This window comes from Pezoporus wallicus, unplaced genomic scaffold (assembly GCF_028554395.1).
Source record: "Pezoporus wallicus isolate ANWC-B61680 ecotype Strahan unplaced genomic scaffold, APGP_CSIRO_Pwel_v1 contig_3486, whole genome shotgun sequence".
Classification (NCBI taxonomy): domain Eukaryota; kingdom Metazoa; phylum Chordata; class Aves; order Psittaciformes; family Psittacidae; genus Pezoporus; species Pezoporus wallicus.
The window spans coordinates 1,309,453-1,323,891 of NW_026642292.1; the positions used below are offsets into that span (position 1 = coordinate 1,309,453).

At 41.8% G+C, this 14,439-nt stretch overlaps 1 protein-coding gene across 4 annotated transcripts in view; it reads left to right on the forward strand.

The window, feature by feature from the left end:
- The first annotated feature begins 8,432 nt into the window (after positions 1–8,432).
- The window catches only part of SEL1L (SEL1L adaptor subunit of ERAD E3 ubiquitin ligase), a 35,277-nt gene continuing 29,270 nt past the window's right edge, over positions 8,433–14,439 (forward strand). For all 4 annotated transcript variants that reach the window (XM_057428694.1, XM_057428695.1, XM_057428696.1 and 1 more), the window contains exon 1: positions 8,433–8,541. In XM_057428694.1, coding sequence (XP_057284677.1) covers positions 8,469–8,541 — 73 coding nt within the window. In that variant the 5' untranslated portion in view covers positions 8,433–8,468. The remainder of the gene's footprint in view (positions 8,542–14,439) is intronic.

Sequence of the window (14,439 nt, forward strand, 5' to 3'; positions counted from 1 at the left end):
AGATTCTTTTGGCCAAAAGCATGTAAAATTGTCTTTCAAGCATATGGACAGCATGCAGTGAAAATGAAGTCAATTAGATTATATGAATTCATGAACATCAAATTCAGTATAAACCACAGTTCACTCACACACTGCATGCAAGATCCACTCACTTTGCCACTTACACTTGTAACTAGATTTAAACCATAAACAGGAGCAGCTAGACCATTAGAGGAAACAGCTTTGTCATCAGAGCAAATATATTTACAATAAAACAGGTTTGATTCTTGCCCATCATTCTCTCACTAGACATAGGAGAACTAAAACATTTTCCCCCAGGACAAGTCCAGCTTTGCTTCATGTCTCAGATGTTTGATCAGAGAAATGCTGTTTTAATGGCTTTTAGTAAACTGAATATTGATTTTCACAGCCAAAGCAAACATAAAAAACACAACGTTTTGCCAGCTTTTTAGTGCATCAGGGGCCTGACATGAGAGAGAAAGACAATGAAACTGCAGGCAGGAGAAACTTCATGTGAATCAATGCAACAATACCACTTGGTGGCAAGGTAAGACCTGTGCGGGCTTTGCTAGAAGCAATGACATATGGCTGCACATCTAGCTATAAACCACTGACTTTCACCTTACCTCCTTCAAAGTCCAGTGGCCCATTCTGTGCCATGGACACACAACTAGTTACACCACCTCACTAATGGCAGCTACAGAATCAAGGCATAACAATAGCATAAACGTGCAATGGGGGAAACCCTCCTCAAAACTCTTCCATATATGCCCTGGCAAAACTTGTGCTGCTATTCCATTCCTGAGGAACAGAGAATTCATACACCTTGGTTCCAACCTCCCACTCTTCCCATTTTTCACACCCTAAGTTAGTTCTCTGATGTGCTTCAAGCAATATTGGGTGGGCTGACATCTACCCTTAATAGTAACTTCTTACTCTATTAAAGTCTTTAAGTCCTTTCAGATGCAAGTTATTTCTACATACATGCCTCTAAATATACACAGCTGATCAGTTTTTACTATTTCCTGTTCCCAAATAACCTCAGAAAAAAATTACTCTCCTGAGCATGTTCATTATTCAAAGTGTTGAATCATTTTTCTGCATAAACTACTCTCTGCATGAATTATAAGACTGTTTGTTTATGATTGATAGTTTAAACCTTGTGATTGTTTTCTGTTTTTCCAGCTGAGTGACTCAGATTTTCTAAGCAAAGCATTATGAATAGTAAGTAACCATGCCTATCAGCTAATTCTGAAAAAGTTCCAGAAATAACAGTGTTGCTATAATGTAAACACAAATCAGGTATCCAAGAGGTCAAAGAAGGCTGGGGTACAATCAGTATAGCAAAATACAACCTTCTCAGAGATGCACTCTTCTTTATCTGGCTTTGTGTTGCCCCCAGAATTACAACTTTGGGGATGTTTCCCAGATAATTCCCAACCCTAGTCCCATAATGACTATCCTGCATGCATCTCTGCCTGCTCACCTGATCACTGAGCAGAGCTCTTGCTTTGGTCCAGGGCCTGCATTCAGCACAGAAATTTTCAAGCACATGGCTCACAAGCTTGAAAGAAAAACATCACATCCAAGTCCTACTTACCCCTGAACCCATCTCCGTACTGTGCTAGTTATCTTGTCCTATTTTACCTTGAAGGCTTTCAGTCCCTCTGAGCTTTTCTAACTTTAGAATAATTCAGGTTACTCAAGAAATTGCTCTTAATATAACCGACACTGCTACATCTGTAAGTGCAACATATATGAAATTTTTAGGTTGCAGACAGCATTAGTTTTAATTTCCTTCTGCAATTTGCACTCCATCTCATGAAACATGTCTCAGAAAATCATGTCAGGCCTCTAATACGCCTAAATTCACATGTGCAGCAGTACATAAAGGGAATAGATTATTTCTTGCAATTTCCAATTATAGACACTTAATTTTATTTAGAAGAAACATAGCATAACAGTTATTTTCCTCATTTTGTCCAGCTTCTGAAATTTAGGGGCTAGGATCTAGGATAGAATTCTACTGATTTTACAGTTGAATATTATCCTAGTACATACAGTAGAATTCTGCTGTAGATTCTACAGAATTACTTCAATAATTGCAATGCTTTTCAAATTATAAATGCTGTGTTTTCACCAGACTTGTACACAGATTGGCCTGATATCACTACACTTTAGATTAGGCTTTGTGTATGCTTTAACACAGTGTTTGCTATTCATTGTCATATAAAGACAGGACCTTGAGCACACAGCCAACTGTATAACATTATTTTTAGTGCAAGCACACCAACTGTCCTTGCCAGAAGGTTTCCACACCAGGCAGAGAGAAGAAGCTCTTAGCACAATTCAGAGACATACGAAATCTATACAAGTAATGTATGCCCCTGGGCCTGTGGGACTGTAACATTACAACTGCAGTAAGCATGTAAATCTCAGGTTTCATTAAATCCTGTAAGAAAACTCCCTGAAGATAACTGGAGCTCTCCCCTTGAGAAAAGGAGCACTAAAATATACAAGTAATAGAATTAACTCAATAGCTGAGGGAAGACCAGAACCAATGTAAAAAGCAGCATGATTCTAAGACCTTAGAGTTTTTTCTCTATGCCATTGTTAAGAGCACATAGAATGTAAGAGCACATAGAATGTAAGAGCATCTGGTTCATGAAGCTATCCAGTTAAGGACTATTCAGTGCAATAGAAACAAGAACCAAAAAGGAAAACAATAAAGCAAACAGACACACAAACATTAATGACCAGGTAATAAGGTAGACAAAGACCAAAATTGTTCAGTCATTGATTGATGGGCTATTAAAAGGAACTAATCAAGCATAGCTGGGGGTGGGGTGGTGGAATAAAGAGTTGGATGAGATTTTTAAAGGCATTTTGTGGAGTGTAACAAAAACATGGTATAACAGAAAGAGCTTGTGGGGTTATGTAAAAATTATGGGATCTTCATGGGAAGTGACAAAGGCAAGGAAAGCAAGGGATAAGAATGGGTAGGAAAGAACAAAAATGGGACATTTGTCTGAGTACTACACTTGATCAACACAGTGTATCCTGTCTTCTTATTAAATCCTCTTACTGACTTTGCCTCTGTAATCTCATTCTATTCTATGAGAGTGCTACAACGTCCAACTGTCAGCAGCTGGAAAACAGATCATAGGTCACCAGGCCTGTAGATCCAGATGCCAAGAACAGAGACACCAGAATACAACAGAGATCTGGGTGCAGCAACTGGAGAAGGGACCATGCACCATTGGGAGTGGGTGTGTGCTGCGGGGGTATAAATGCCAGCAATTGCAACAGGGACTGTGGCTCACAGGGCCCATAAATACAAGTGCAGCAGCAGAAGAGACCAGACTATTTATCTTGGGAATTTAACTGTGTGTACACGTGTGCATGCAGATGTACACATACACATAATTTGCTAACAAACCTTAAACTGGACTAGCCAGTAAAAGACCTATATCTGGAAAGACCTACATCTGGGTCTAGGTCAATAGCCACGTAAAGGACACAGGGCTTGTGCATGGACATTAGATCACCATAGGGATATGCTATTTGAGGGTTGCATGAGCAAAGTGTGTCTGTGAGAACAGTGCATGAGTGCATGCATCTGTTTTGCTACTGAACGTCAAGCCTACCTGATGAGTAGGGAAGGCCCTGCATACTGGGTAAGGGCCAAGGGTCCAGGCACAGATATCAGAGCCCAGGCACAGATATCAGAGCCCACGCTGGCATTAGTAAGATCTGTGGATATATTTGGGAAGCTAGAGCGCAAGGGCTGAGGTTTTCGCTAATGAGCTTCAAACCTTCACAGCTGACAAGGAGAAACAGGGCAGAGCTATTTGCACTTCTGTTTATGTGAATGCTAGTACTTCACAATGTTGGTGTATTACAAATTGTACCTCCACAATTTGTTCCTGGTCTAGACTGGATGACAGCTCTTAGAGCTACCTCCTTGTTTCTCTTGACTGGAATTCTCAAGAAAGCCATTCCAACAACTTACTTTCTAACAAAGTGGAAGAAAGTTCCTTTCTTTTTCCATCACTGCTTCTCTTCCCCTCATTCCCTGCAACAGGGTACTTGAATATCACAGATCAGGTGATATTAAACTTGGTAATTTTCACCTTTTCTCCCTCAGGTTGCTTAATTAACACTTGTATTGTGCCTCTTACTTTGCATATGGGTCTTGCTAGAATCATAACCCTCTTACAGCCTCGAATACATGAATATGAGATTTAGGAATATTATTCTCCTTGTCATTTATCCTCAGAAATAAGTGCCCAGAAACTTGAAAAAACACACAGTAAGACAAAGAAGAAAAAAAAAAAACACACAGCTAAAAAGCTATGATTATGATAATTAAAAAGTCTATATATTTTGCATTCTAATAAAAATATAAATAAACAAAAGATAAATAAATTAAAAATCTGTCAGAAAGCTAGTGTATTTTGGGACAGAAATCTTCCCTGAGAGGTGGCTGAAGCTTGCTTCTTTTCATTTTTTTCAGAACAAGCTGAAAAAACTCTGAGAACGTTCTGCAAGGATGATTAGTGAGAAATAGCTCTTCAAGATGTACGAAGTTTCATACTTCTCCCACAGTTTTGCATTTAAAAAAAAAAAAAGTCATACAAGAAAATTTTCACAATCAATGTAAAAACCAAAGGAGAAAGTTGTGTGATCAAATTACAAAGACAAAATCCAAGCATAAGAAATACCCTGAAAGTTATCACGCCTATCATTATACTACTCAAAATGTAGCTCACATACTTTCATTCTCTTACCTGAAGAATGACTAATACTACATCATGCCATATAAATACTAGGCAGTATTTAAATATGTCCAATTCAAACATCTCTTGAAAATCTAGATAACTCTTTGAGAAATTACACCTAAGTATACCTAAAACACAAAGGATGCAATTTGAGCCTTTATGGTTTGTCTGGTCACTTGGACATTGTGGGATAGAATAGAGGAGGAACACAGCAAATACCACCTAAGCTTCCATTCAAAGCTTCATAGGAGACAGTGTAAAACTTATTACAGAAAGTAATGGGATTTTTATGGCTGCTGCACACATAAATGGAAAGGCAGCAATAAACTTACCACACTCCTGGAGTGCAGCACATATTAAATTAATTTGAACTAACTCAGTCTGCAATATTAGCTGATTTTTTTATTTGGAAGGCAATTATGGAATTCAGGAAAATAAATAAATAAAAAACCCCAAACCATTCCACCATTTTATTTTTCTTCTCATTCTTCCATTTCACTTAACACCCCCCTCTTCCTCCAGCTTTAGATATAGAATAAATTTGGTTAGAAGCAAACTCTGGAGGTCACCTAGTCCAACCCCTGCTTACAGAACGGCTGATTTGATCAGGATGAGAAGAAATTTGTTCCCTCAAGACTAGAACACCTGGTTGTGGATGGAGTTGACACACTTCACTTGTAAGAGAGAAGCAACAGTATATTTATAGATACAAAACAACAATTTTGTGTCTATAACAGTAAAGTTTAGTAGTAAATGTGACAGTGTTTTAACAAGATTCAGTGGCAAGGTACACTTTATTATTTGCTGCATAGAGGACAGGGTCAGTCAAAACTGCCAGGCAGACCCTCTTGCTCTCATGAGGTTGAGAAAGGAGCCCCTTGCGTTCTAAGCTCCTTCTCAGAAAGAAGTTTAAGCGCAGCTGGATCCAAACTTTGCCCCAGACTTGGTCAACAACTTATATCTAAAGGATTATATGTGCACAATCAACCTTTTATATCACTTAGCTAAGATTTCTAAGTTTTGCACTTACTGGGTGTCTGAGGCAATAAGGAATCTCTCAGCCTCGGAGAGTAACCTTGAGATGCATCCCTACTCAAGAGAAGATCCTGGCATGCAGCCCTGTGAGAAACGTGCTCACTTCTAAAAAAAATTTATTGGGGATAAAGTCAATGGATCAAAGAAAACAACGCTGGTGCATGACCATAGCCAGAGGCACACCGTTATACCCATACACAAGCTTTTTATCCATTCCATATTGCATCAGCCGAATACACATTCATAGTTATCCCGAGAACATGGAGGAATTATTACAATTGCTTCTCCGAAAGGATTTACAGAAGTCCATCCTGGTCTCCTCCTTTTGGTGCATGCTCTCTGCCTCCTGGTGGTCATCTCGGGGGTCTTTGGGGATGAAGTAAGATGTCTTCCTCTAAGGTGAACTTTTCACCCTGGGTCTTGAGCCAGTTCTGACCAGTCCTGTGGATGTTAGTTCTTTCAGTTTCTTTCACTGGTGTTACATTACAGGATGGTAATGATTGATAAGCCTTTATCTTGTGCAGGCCACATATGCTTGGCAAAAGCAAAATTTCATTAACACTTTATTACCTCTCACAGCCCCGTACCGTGCAGGAGAGCCCAGTGGGTACTGTGCTATCCATTATTTATGGAGTAAGGTAATTGACTTATAGTCGTATTTGTACAGTGACATGTTTCTTCCAAAGCTGGCTTGAGCCTGACCTTAACCAGCACTGTGGTTAGGGAGTGCATCGCTCAAATTACATTTAGCTATAGTGTTGTTGTCTGTCTCCCCTGAACCTACTTTGAGCCTTACACAGCCACCGCACCCAGACATACCATTACGACTGCTGGTTTCCCGTAACACCTCAGCAGGGTTACGGGAAATAAAGCTGAGGGTGGGAGTGGTAGAGGGGAGGGAGAGGACCACCCCGAGGGCTCTGCGCAACTCACCCGAGCACCTAATACCCCTCAGTCAGAGCAACACGGCTACCGCTGCGGAGCTGCGGCAGCGCCGAAATACCTTTACACCTGCACCGCCACAGAAGCGGCCGCGCACGTAACACCCTCACCATGCTCTCCCGCTACCGCTCCTCTGCGGGGCGGGACCTCTCGGCCGCGGCCCCTCCCCTCCAGTCCCGCTTCAGGTGGCAGCGCATCTCGCTCCGCTCCGCCGCGGGCAGCGGAGTTCACGAAGAGGCGGGCTTGGACCCCATTCTGCTGAGCGCGGAGGAGGTTAAAGTGGCCTCAGGGCACGGTAACGCACTTGAAAAGCCCCCTCAGGTCGTGCTGCCGCCGCTGACGACAGCGTTACAGCTCCGCGGTAGCTAGGACAGCTTACTGGTACTTAAGCGATCTACCGATTAGAATCAGAATTACTTGTGAGACCTGCCCGCGGCGCTCACACACCGTTCAGACGCCTCCCGGCAGAAAAGCCCTCATTCAGCGCAGGTGGAACAGCGCGTCCCCCGGTTCCTGCCGGTGCCCCCCATCCCACAGGGGAAATACAGCCACTTGGTGGCGTGGCTGCTGCCGCCCCGCAGAGCCCCGGCTCTGACGCTGCAATGATAAGACAGCTTCACGCTGTGGAGGGCAAATCCACTTTATAATTCAGCACCGCGTTGCACAACAGCACGGTCCGGTTACACACACAGGACATTTACTGCCCCGTCGCCTTTCACTCCACTACAGGTTGAGACTCTGGTCCCCCTTCCTAATCTGCATTTTACTTAACCTACAGAATGATCATGGAATCATTGAATGAGTTGGGATGGAAGGGACCTTAAAGATCAGTATACTTCCAGCCCCCTGCCATGGGCAGGGACACCTTCCAGTAACCAGGCTGCTCAAAACCCCATCCAACCTGGCTTTGAATACTGCCAGGGATGTGATTCTTAGGGTGAACCAGCGTTGTGTTCACAATCCTCAATCCCCTTGCCGGAGCTAGCACCTTTCTGAAATTAATGTTCAGCCAATGTCAGCCTTTTAGTCTCACATGCTTCAGCTGTGCTGATTTAGGCAGGTGTTTGATTCACTGCTGCCCCCCATACATCTAATCAAGAAAGTGTGTCCTGGGATTCTCTTGTTTGACGTCGGGCTTCCGGTTGCAAACTGAAGTCACAAACCACACTCTTCCATTGGAGGGGGAAAAAAGGCTGACTTAGAAGCCTAATGAAAGAGAATAAAAACGTCAAAAGAAAAACAGGAAGTCAGCAAACTAAGCTAAACCCTCAAATTCCCTTGGCAGGTGCCCTGAAAAAGCGGCTGGAGCTACTGTCTTGACTCCAGCTGTGTCTCGAGACACAGCCAGCCTAGCGCAAAGGAAAGCCGGTCCCGCAGGCGCTTACTGCGTGCCTGTGGTGTTCCGTCCCCTCCGCCCCCAGCTACCCAGGCTTGTGGAGCTGCCCGGCTCTCACCACCCCCAGCCAGCCTCCTCCCCTTACCGCTGCCCGGCCCCTCTGTTCCCCACAGCCACAAACGGCCACCGAACAGCCGCCTGCCCCTGACCGGCCAGCCTGAGCTTTCAGCAGGAACAGCGCAGCCGCCGCCAAACCCCAGCACCCGGCTCGGAACTGCCGCCAAACCCCAGCACCCCGCTCGGAACTGCCGCCAAACAAGCAGTTTGGCGCTCAGGGCCACTCAGCGTCGCTGGCCCTTCGGGAGCCCGGCGGGATGGGGCGGCGGGTGCGCCTGTCGCTGCTGTTATGCCTCGTGGTGCTTTGGGTCGCAGGACTGGCCGCCGCCGGTGAGTACCGGGTTTCCGGCTTTCCGCACCCCGCTCGGCCTGGGCACTGCGTTGGCCTTGCCCCCCGTGGCCTGCTGCGGGGGAGCCGGGTGCGCGCTGCCGTGCTGTCTGTGGGAGTCATGGTGCCGCCGCTGGGGCGCGGAGGCGGTGACAGCGGGGGAGGAGGCCTCTGTGTCTTCGCTGGGGCTTTGGGGTGTGAGGGGGCAGCTCTGTCCTGGCCAGGGTGCTGAGTCGGCGGAGGTAAGGAAGAGAGCTGAGTTCCTGTCAGCTGCTTGGCCGCGAATAGCCGGGCTCCCGGGGGACGGCGGGGCCATAGCTCACCTTATGCCTGCTGTTTTCTGGGGGCTGTTCGGTAGTTTAGCTTAGCCTCTGCCTTTAAACAGCCCGTTAGAAGCCTACTTTGTAATGCGTGCTCTGTTCAAAACCAAAATGAGACTTTTTTTTTCCTTACTAGTACACATTTTCTTGCTGAGGAGCTGATAGTACTGATGTTAGCTTTATCAGAACGGTTTTCGTACACATATATAGAGAGAGCATTTCTGGGGCCTGCATTATGTCGCAATAAAACCTTTTTTCCAGTTTCTTTTGTTGTTACGCAGCATGGCTTTTGTATGCTCCTCATGTGTTGTCACCTACTTCCTTTCATGGGGTTCCTACCTCCTACATCCTTCTTTCCACCACGAGCGGGTGGGGGGAATGTGCAATGCATTTATTTATATAGTGTTTCTAAAGGCAGAAAGCACTCCTTTAATAGACATCCTTATCCACTGCTACTGGAGATGTGCTTTTAGGCTGTCAGTGGGATTTCAGAAAAGGCTTTCTCTAGAGCTAAGTTGTGTGGTTTGGGGTTCAGTACTAGGAAGTTGAAATTTAAAGTTATGTTACTGAAGTTCAGATTCAGATTATGTAGTTCAGATATCAAGCACAGTTACTTGAGCTTTGTAGGTATTGCTACAAGCAAGCAGGACTCTTGGCAAGGTGTGGAGAAGGTACATAAGGGTTCTGTAAAGCCAGAGAGATGTACCTAGACTTCTAATGGCATGTTCTCGCAGATAGTGTATATAAAGAAAAAAACTAAAGTGAAATGAGACTTTCAGTGTTGGATGAATCATCTGCTGTGTACGTGGAAGTGTGGATGTTAGGTGACAGAATTAAGGTCTGTTCAGGTGTGCACGTATGCTGTGCAATTCTTTTGACTGTTTGTCCAGTATCACAGAACTGTGTAAATATGAAGTTCCGATAGCTTAATTCAGCCTTTGAAAACTATATGCTTAGAATCAGTTGAACTAATAATGATTAGTAGGCCCAAGAAAGCACATGATACAGTGTATGAAGGATTAGGAGCTATTGCCAAACTTAAATCACTACTGTGGGGTAAACTGTTGATTAATAGCCAAAATTAATTAGGAGAAGGTGTACAGAGTCCAGCTTTTGGCAGCAAATTGTAACAGAAGCATATTTCTTGCTCAGATTTTTGTCAGGAACCATTCTGAAATAAAATAAGTCATCACGTCATCAGTGTTTTGATTTCCTACAGTAACACAATCCCTTTCTCCAGTCTGGTACAAGCTTAGAGACTGTGCATTGAATGCTTCCTTAAACACTTGTTCGTTCGTAATGTCTGGTCTGGAAACAGTCATCTAGAATGTGAGTATATTGAAGGGAGGAGTTTTAAGAAGGATGAGTAAAAATGGTTTAAGTATTACATTTCCTGACTTCAGAAGATGGTTTTTAATGAGGATTTTTTTTTTTTTTTTTAACTAGTGGGTCTTTTAACTATAGCTTTAAATCCTAACTCTGTACTCATGAACTTTGCTTAAATCAATTTATTGAGAACTGGAGGTGAATGTAAGAAAACTCGGGCCAAAAGAAACGGGCACTATATTTTAAAGTTATGATATTAATACAGATTATACAGAAGTTGCACACTGGGGCCTGGGGAAAGAATATTAAGGAGTCTGTGGGCAATTGTCAAAAGCAGCAAAAAAATGGTGACTCTGTGTGTGTTACAGATGAAGCTGCGTATCTTTTACTTACCACAGCAGCGATGGCCTACTGCTGCTTCTGTTGATTGTTCACTGAGAATGTTGAAAAAAAGTTCTCTTTTTTTTTTCTGATTGATGGTAGTGTTTGATTCTTTTTTTATTTTTCTCATTTCCTCAGACTAAGTGGTAGAAATTCTGTCATTCTACCTGAAGAAAGCAGAAGTGATTCACGCTCTGACTGGCCTTCACCTTCCATGGTTAACTTTAGTGATAGGCAGAGGTTTTCATACTGTCTCATTAACTGATAGGACAAATGGGCAGTCACATACTTGTAGGAAGCTCTGTACCTAGTCTCTCAAAAGACACAGCTCAGTGGCTTTCCCTGACCCTTCTGATTTTACTTAAATGAAATATGTTCCCTAAATTTGTTGCCTGATAAGGAATCTCAGTTCCTACAGAGAAACTGCTGGAGAGTAAGGTTTGTAAATAGTTATCCAGCAATTGCAAGGGGACTGGAAAAAACTATTTGTATTCAGTGTGAAGGTTGACCCATATCTTAAACATGAAGTTGCACTAAAATGAATACACTGCACAGATTTTAGCTAGGAACAATTTACTTACTGCCAAGGATATCTGAAATCAGTCTTGCTGAATAGATGCCACTTAAGGATTTTTACTTAACTCGCTGCATGCTTTAGAGGTGTGCATAATAAGAATAGCGTCTATGCTACAGAGTCTGTTTCTGTGCTGAATTTAAAGTTGAAAAAGTCATGAGAAGCGATGTCAGGTAATATTTTTCTGAAGATTTCTTTTTTTCCTGCAAGAATAGGGTAAACAGGCTTTGCATTCCCTTTTGAAGTCTAACTAGTCAGTTTCACAAAAAGAACATTGAAAGAAATAACTAAAAGTACCACAGAAATATCTCTGGATACTCTAAAGCAGTTGTTTCCAAGCCTTTTTTTGCTCATATACCACTCTCATTAAAAGAAAAAAAAAAAAAGCATGCATCTTCAATATTGAACTTACTAAAAAATTTCTGTGTGCTACCATACTAACGTATTATACACATCATAAAACATGGACAAAAACAGAAATGAAAAAAAAGTGTGATAAAGGTGAAATGAACACTCTATTAAGAGAAGTTTTTATTTATTAGTGGTACAAAAAGTATTTCCTTCCTGCACCCCCAGTGGGTTGGTTAGTGTACCTACTGGGATGTACATCACTTCAGACTCTTACCAGTTGCTTTCTTGTAATTGTGTTTGAAGTTTGAAGAGATTGGCAAAAACTGAAAGGAAACTGACTACAGTGACAGGGCATTCATCAGAACTTTGGGAGATAGCCACAGAGTTTTTAAGTGCAAGCTGCTGGCAGTTTCCCAAAGGTGAGTGACCATTCTAACGTTGAAACTAATAGTATTTCTTGTCTGGTAGTAGCAGTCATTCTGCTTTATAGATTTGTCAGTTGATGTGTTCTTCTAATACAGCAAAACTTTGGAACTGTTTGGCTTCCTCAAGTGAATGACATTCTTGCTGATTCACACTGTGTAGGTCTTCTTGTTTCTGCCCCTCTCTCCATAGTGCTCTTTTGAAAATGGTAATTCTCACAAAATGATAGGATCTTTAGGATCTTTTTATCTAGCAGAGGTTGCCAGAGTACTTTGCTATATTTAAATTGACTGAACACTGGTATTTCTAATTGAGGAAAAATGAATAATTTTTAAAGCTGATTTTAAATATATATGAAGTGGTGGATGGCTGAAACAAGTGTTTGGCTCTCTGGAGTGCTCTGGAGTCGCAGGTGGGCATGAGAGCACCCAGTAGTGTCTATAGCTCAGCACTGTATGTAAGTGAAGCATTCTGTACAATGCTGGCAGCTCCCCCTTTCAGCTACAAGTGGTTTTGCCTACTTTTTACTTTCAATATATTATTACATCTCCCTAATTCATTTAACAAATGGTAGGGTTAATTTCCAATTGGCCTTTTCAGAAGAGGTTTATAGACTTAGGCAGCCTTGGTAACAGACCCAAATTTAAAAAAAAAAAAAAAAGGTTACTATTTTTAATGTAACTGTGGAAAACCAAACTAAACTATCAGCTTTAATCTCTGAAGCAGGTGTACAAGCATAACATCTGTGACTTTGTTCAGTAGTTGAGCTTTGACTAGTAAACTCTTCTTAGGTCAAACTATGACCTTCCATAGATCTTTCATTAACACTTTCAGAACAGTTTTCTTAACTGTTTCTTAGAAGTAGACACACTTCTATGAATAGCGGGTGTGTATTAGTCAGCACTTCTACAAAATAACAAGGCTATAAATGATCCCTCCTCTAGTCACGTTATCAGTCATTACTGCAACCTCATCTGCCTAACTTAGAAGGAAGTCCCAGAACTGAGAAGAGTTAAACTTACACATTTTGTTGTTGCTTTAGTGCTGTTTTGGAACTAGTGTTTTGAAAACAGTTTGCCAAGTGCAACTTCTTACGAACAAAGCCGGCTCCTTTAGAGAGAATTAAAATGATGCAATAGAAATGAAACAGGTTTATTTATTTTCAAGGAGTAAGAGCAAGCATTTAATGAGCTCTACCTTATGTTGCACAGATGTCTCTTACCTTTCAATTCAGTAAATCTTTTTCTTTCCATATGAGATTACAATAAAATTGTTCTTTGATAAGTGTCCCTAAATGGTATACCCTCTTTATATTTGACTTTGTGTGGTCATTTCTTGTAAAGTCCACAAACTGAAATCAGTTAATAAAGCCTTTACCAAAAAGTTAGAATGGTCTAGTGCTGTCAGTCACATAGGCTGATTTTAAGCAGACCAAACAAAACACCCTAGCTGGTATAGCTGTTAAAAACAACATGATGTTTGTTACTGCAGGAACAGGTATTGTATAAGTGCTTTGTATATATTAATAGTAGCATACAAGCTACTTGGTAGGTTAACTCTGTTTTCATTTTCTCCCACTCCAGAAGCATGTATGAATCTCTTGACAAGCTCTGGAGTTTGACGTTGTAGGAGTGGCGTTTGGTTTTAGGATGGTAGCATGTAATTTGTGGGAAAGAAGGTAAACCTGACTTTATCTCATGGTTTCAAAATGCAAAGGACCAGCAAGTATTATAAATGCATATGTACTTTTACTGTATTTAAATAAACAGCTGTTACATGGTGATCTGAAGTGTTGAAGTTCAGTGATAGAACTTCCTATGACTTACCACAATCGGGCTTATCAGTTAGATTGCTCAAACTGATAAGCACTGTGGTCTCTGGCAGAAATTCAGCTATTTTTCCCTTGTTTTTTCCTTATGATGCTTTTGATGTTTTTTCAAATCTCTGTGTGTTCTTATACTGTCTTGGTTGCTACTTGCAGGGCCTGTTTCATCTGGAGTGACCTTTGCTGTCTGCAGTAGTTTTACTGAAGGGCTCTACATGCATTCATTTTTGAACCTGTAGGTTACAGCTGCTTACCAACATCATCTGTTCTAGATATTTGTGATCCTGTGTCTGCTGGCTGTCAAACTTTTTGAGCTTTACATATTATTCATTATGTTCAACAGAATATCATCTCTTTGTCTCAGTTGCACTATCAAACTCGTCACCTTAGTTTTGCAGCTTCACTTGTAAGTCTTTGCATTCCTTCTTGGTTTTTATTTTATGCTGGTTTAGCTTGAATTTGATTCTCATCTTTTTACTTGTTCTAATCAAAGGTTATATTTCAAATAACAGTTTGGAAATCACTTTCTGGAACCTGACTTCCAAGATTAGCCCTTTCATTGCAAATACACGTGGTTGCACTGTTATAGTAATAGTCTTCAGAACATGTACTGAGGGTGTCATGTCTGTAGTTTGTCACTTCAGAGATGATTTCTCTCTGATAAGATACTTTATTTGCATGAGGATTAGAGGTATGTAAG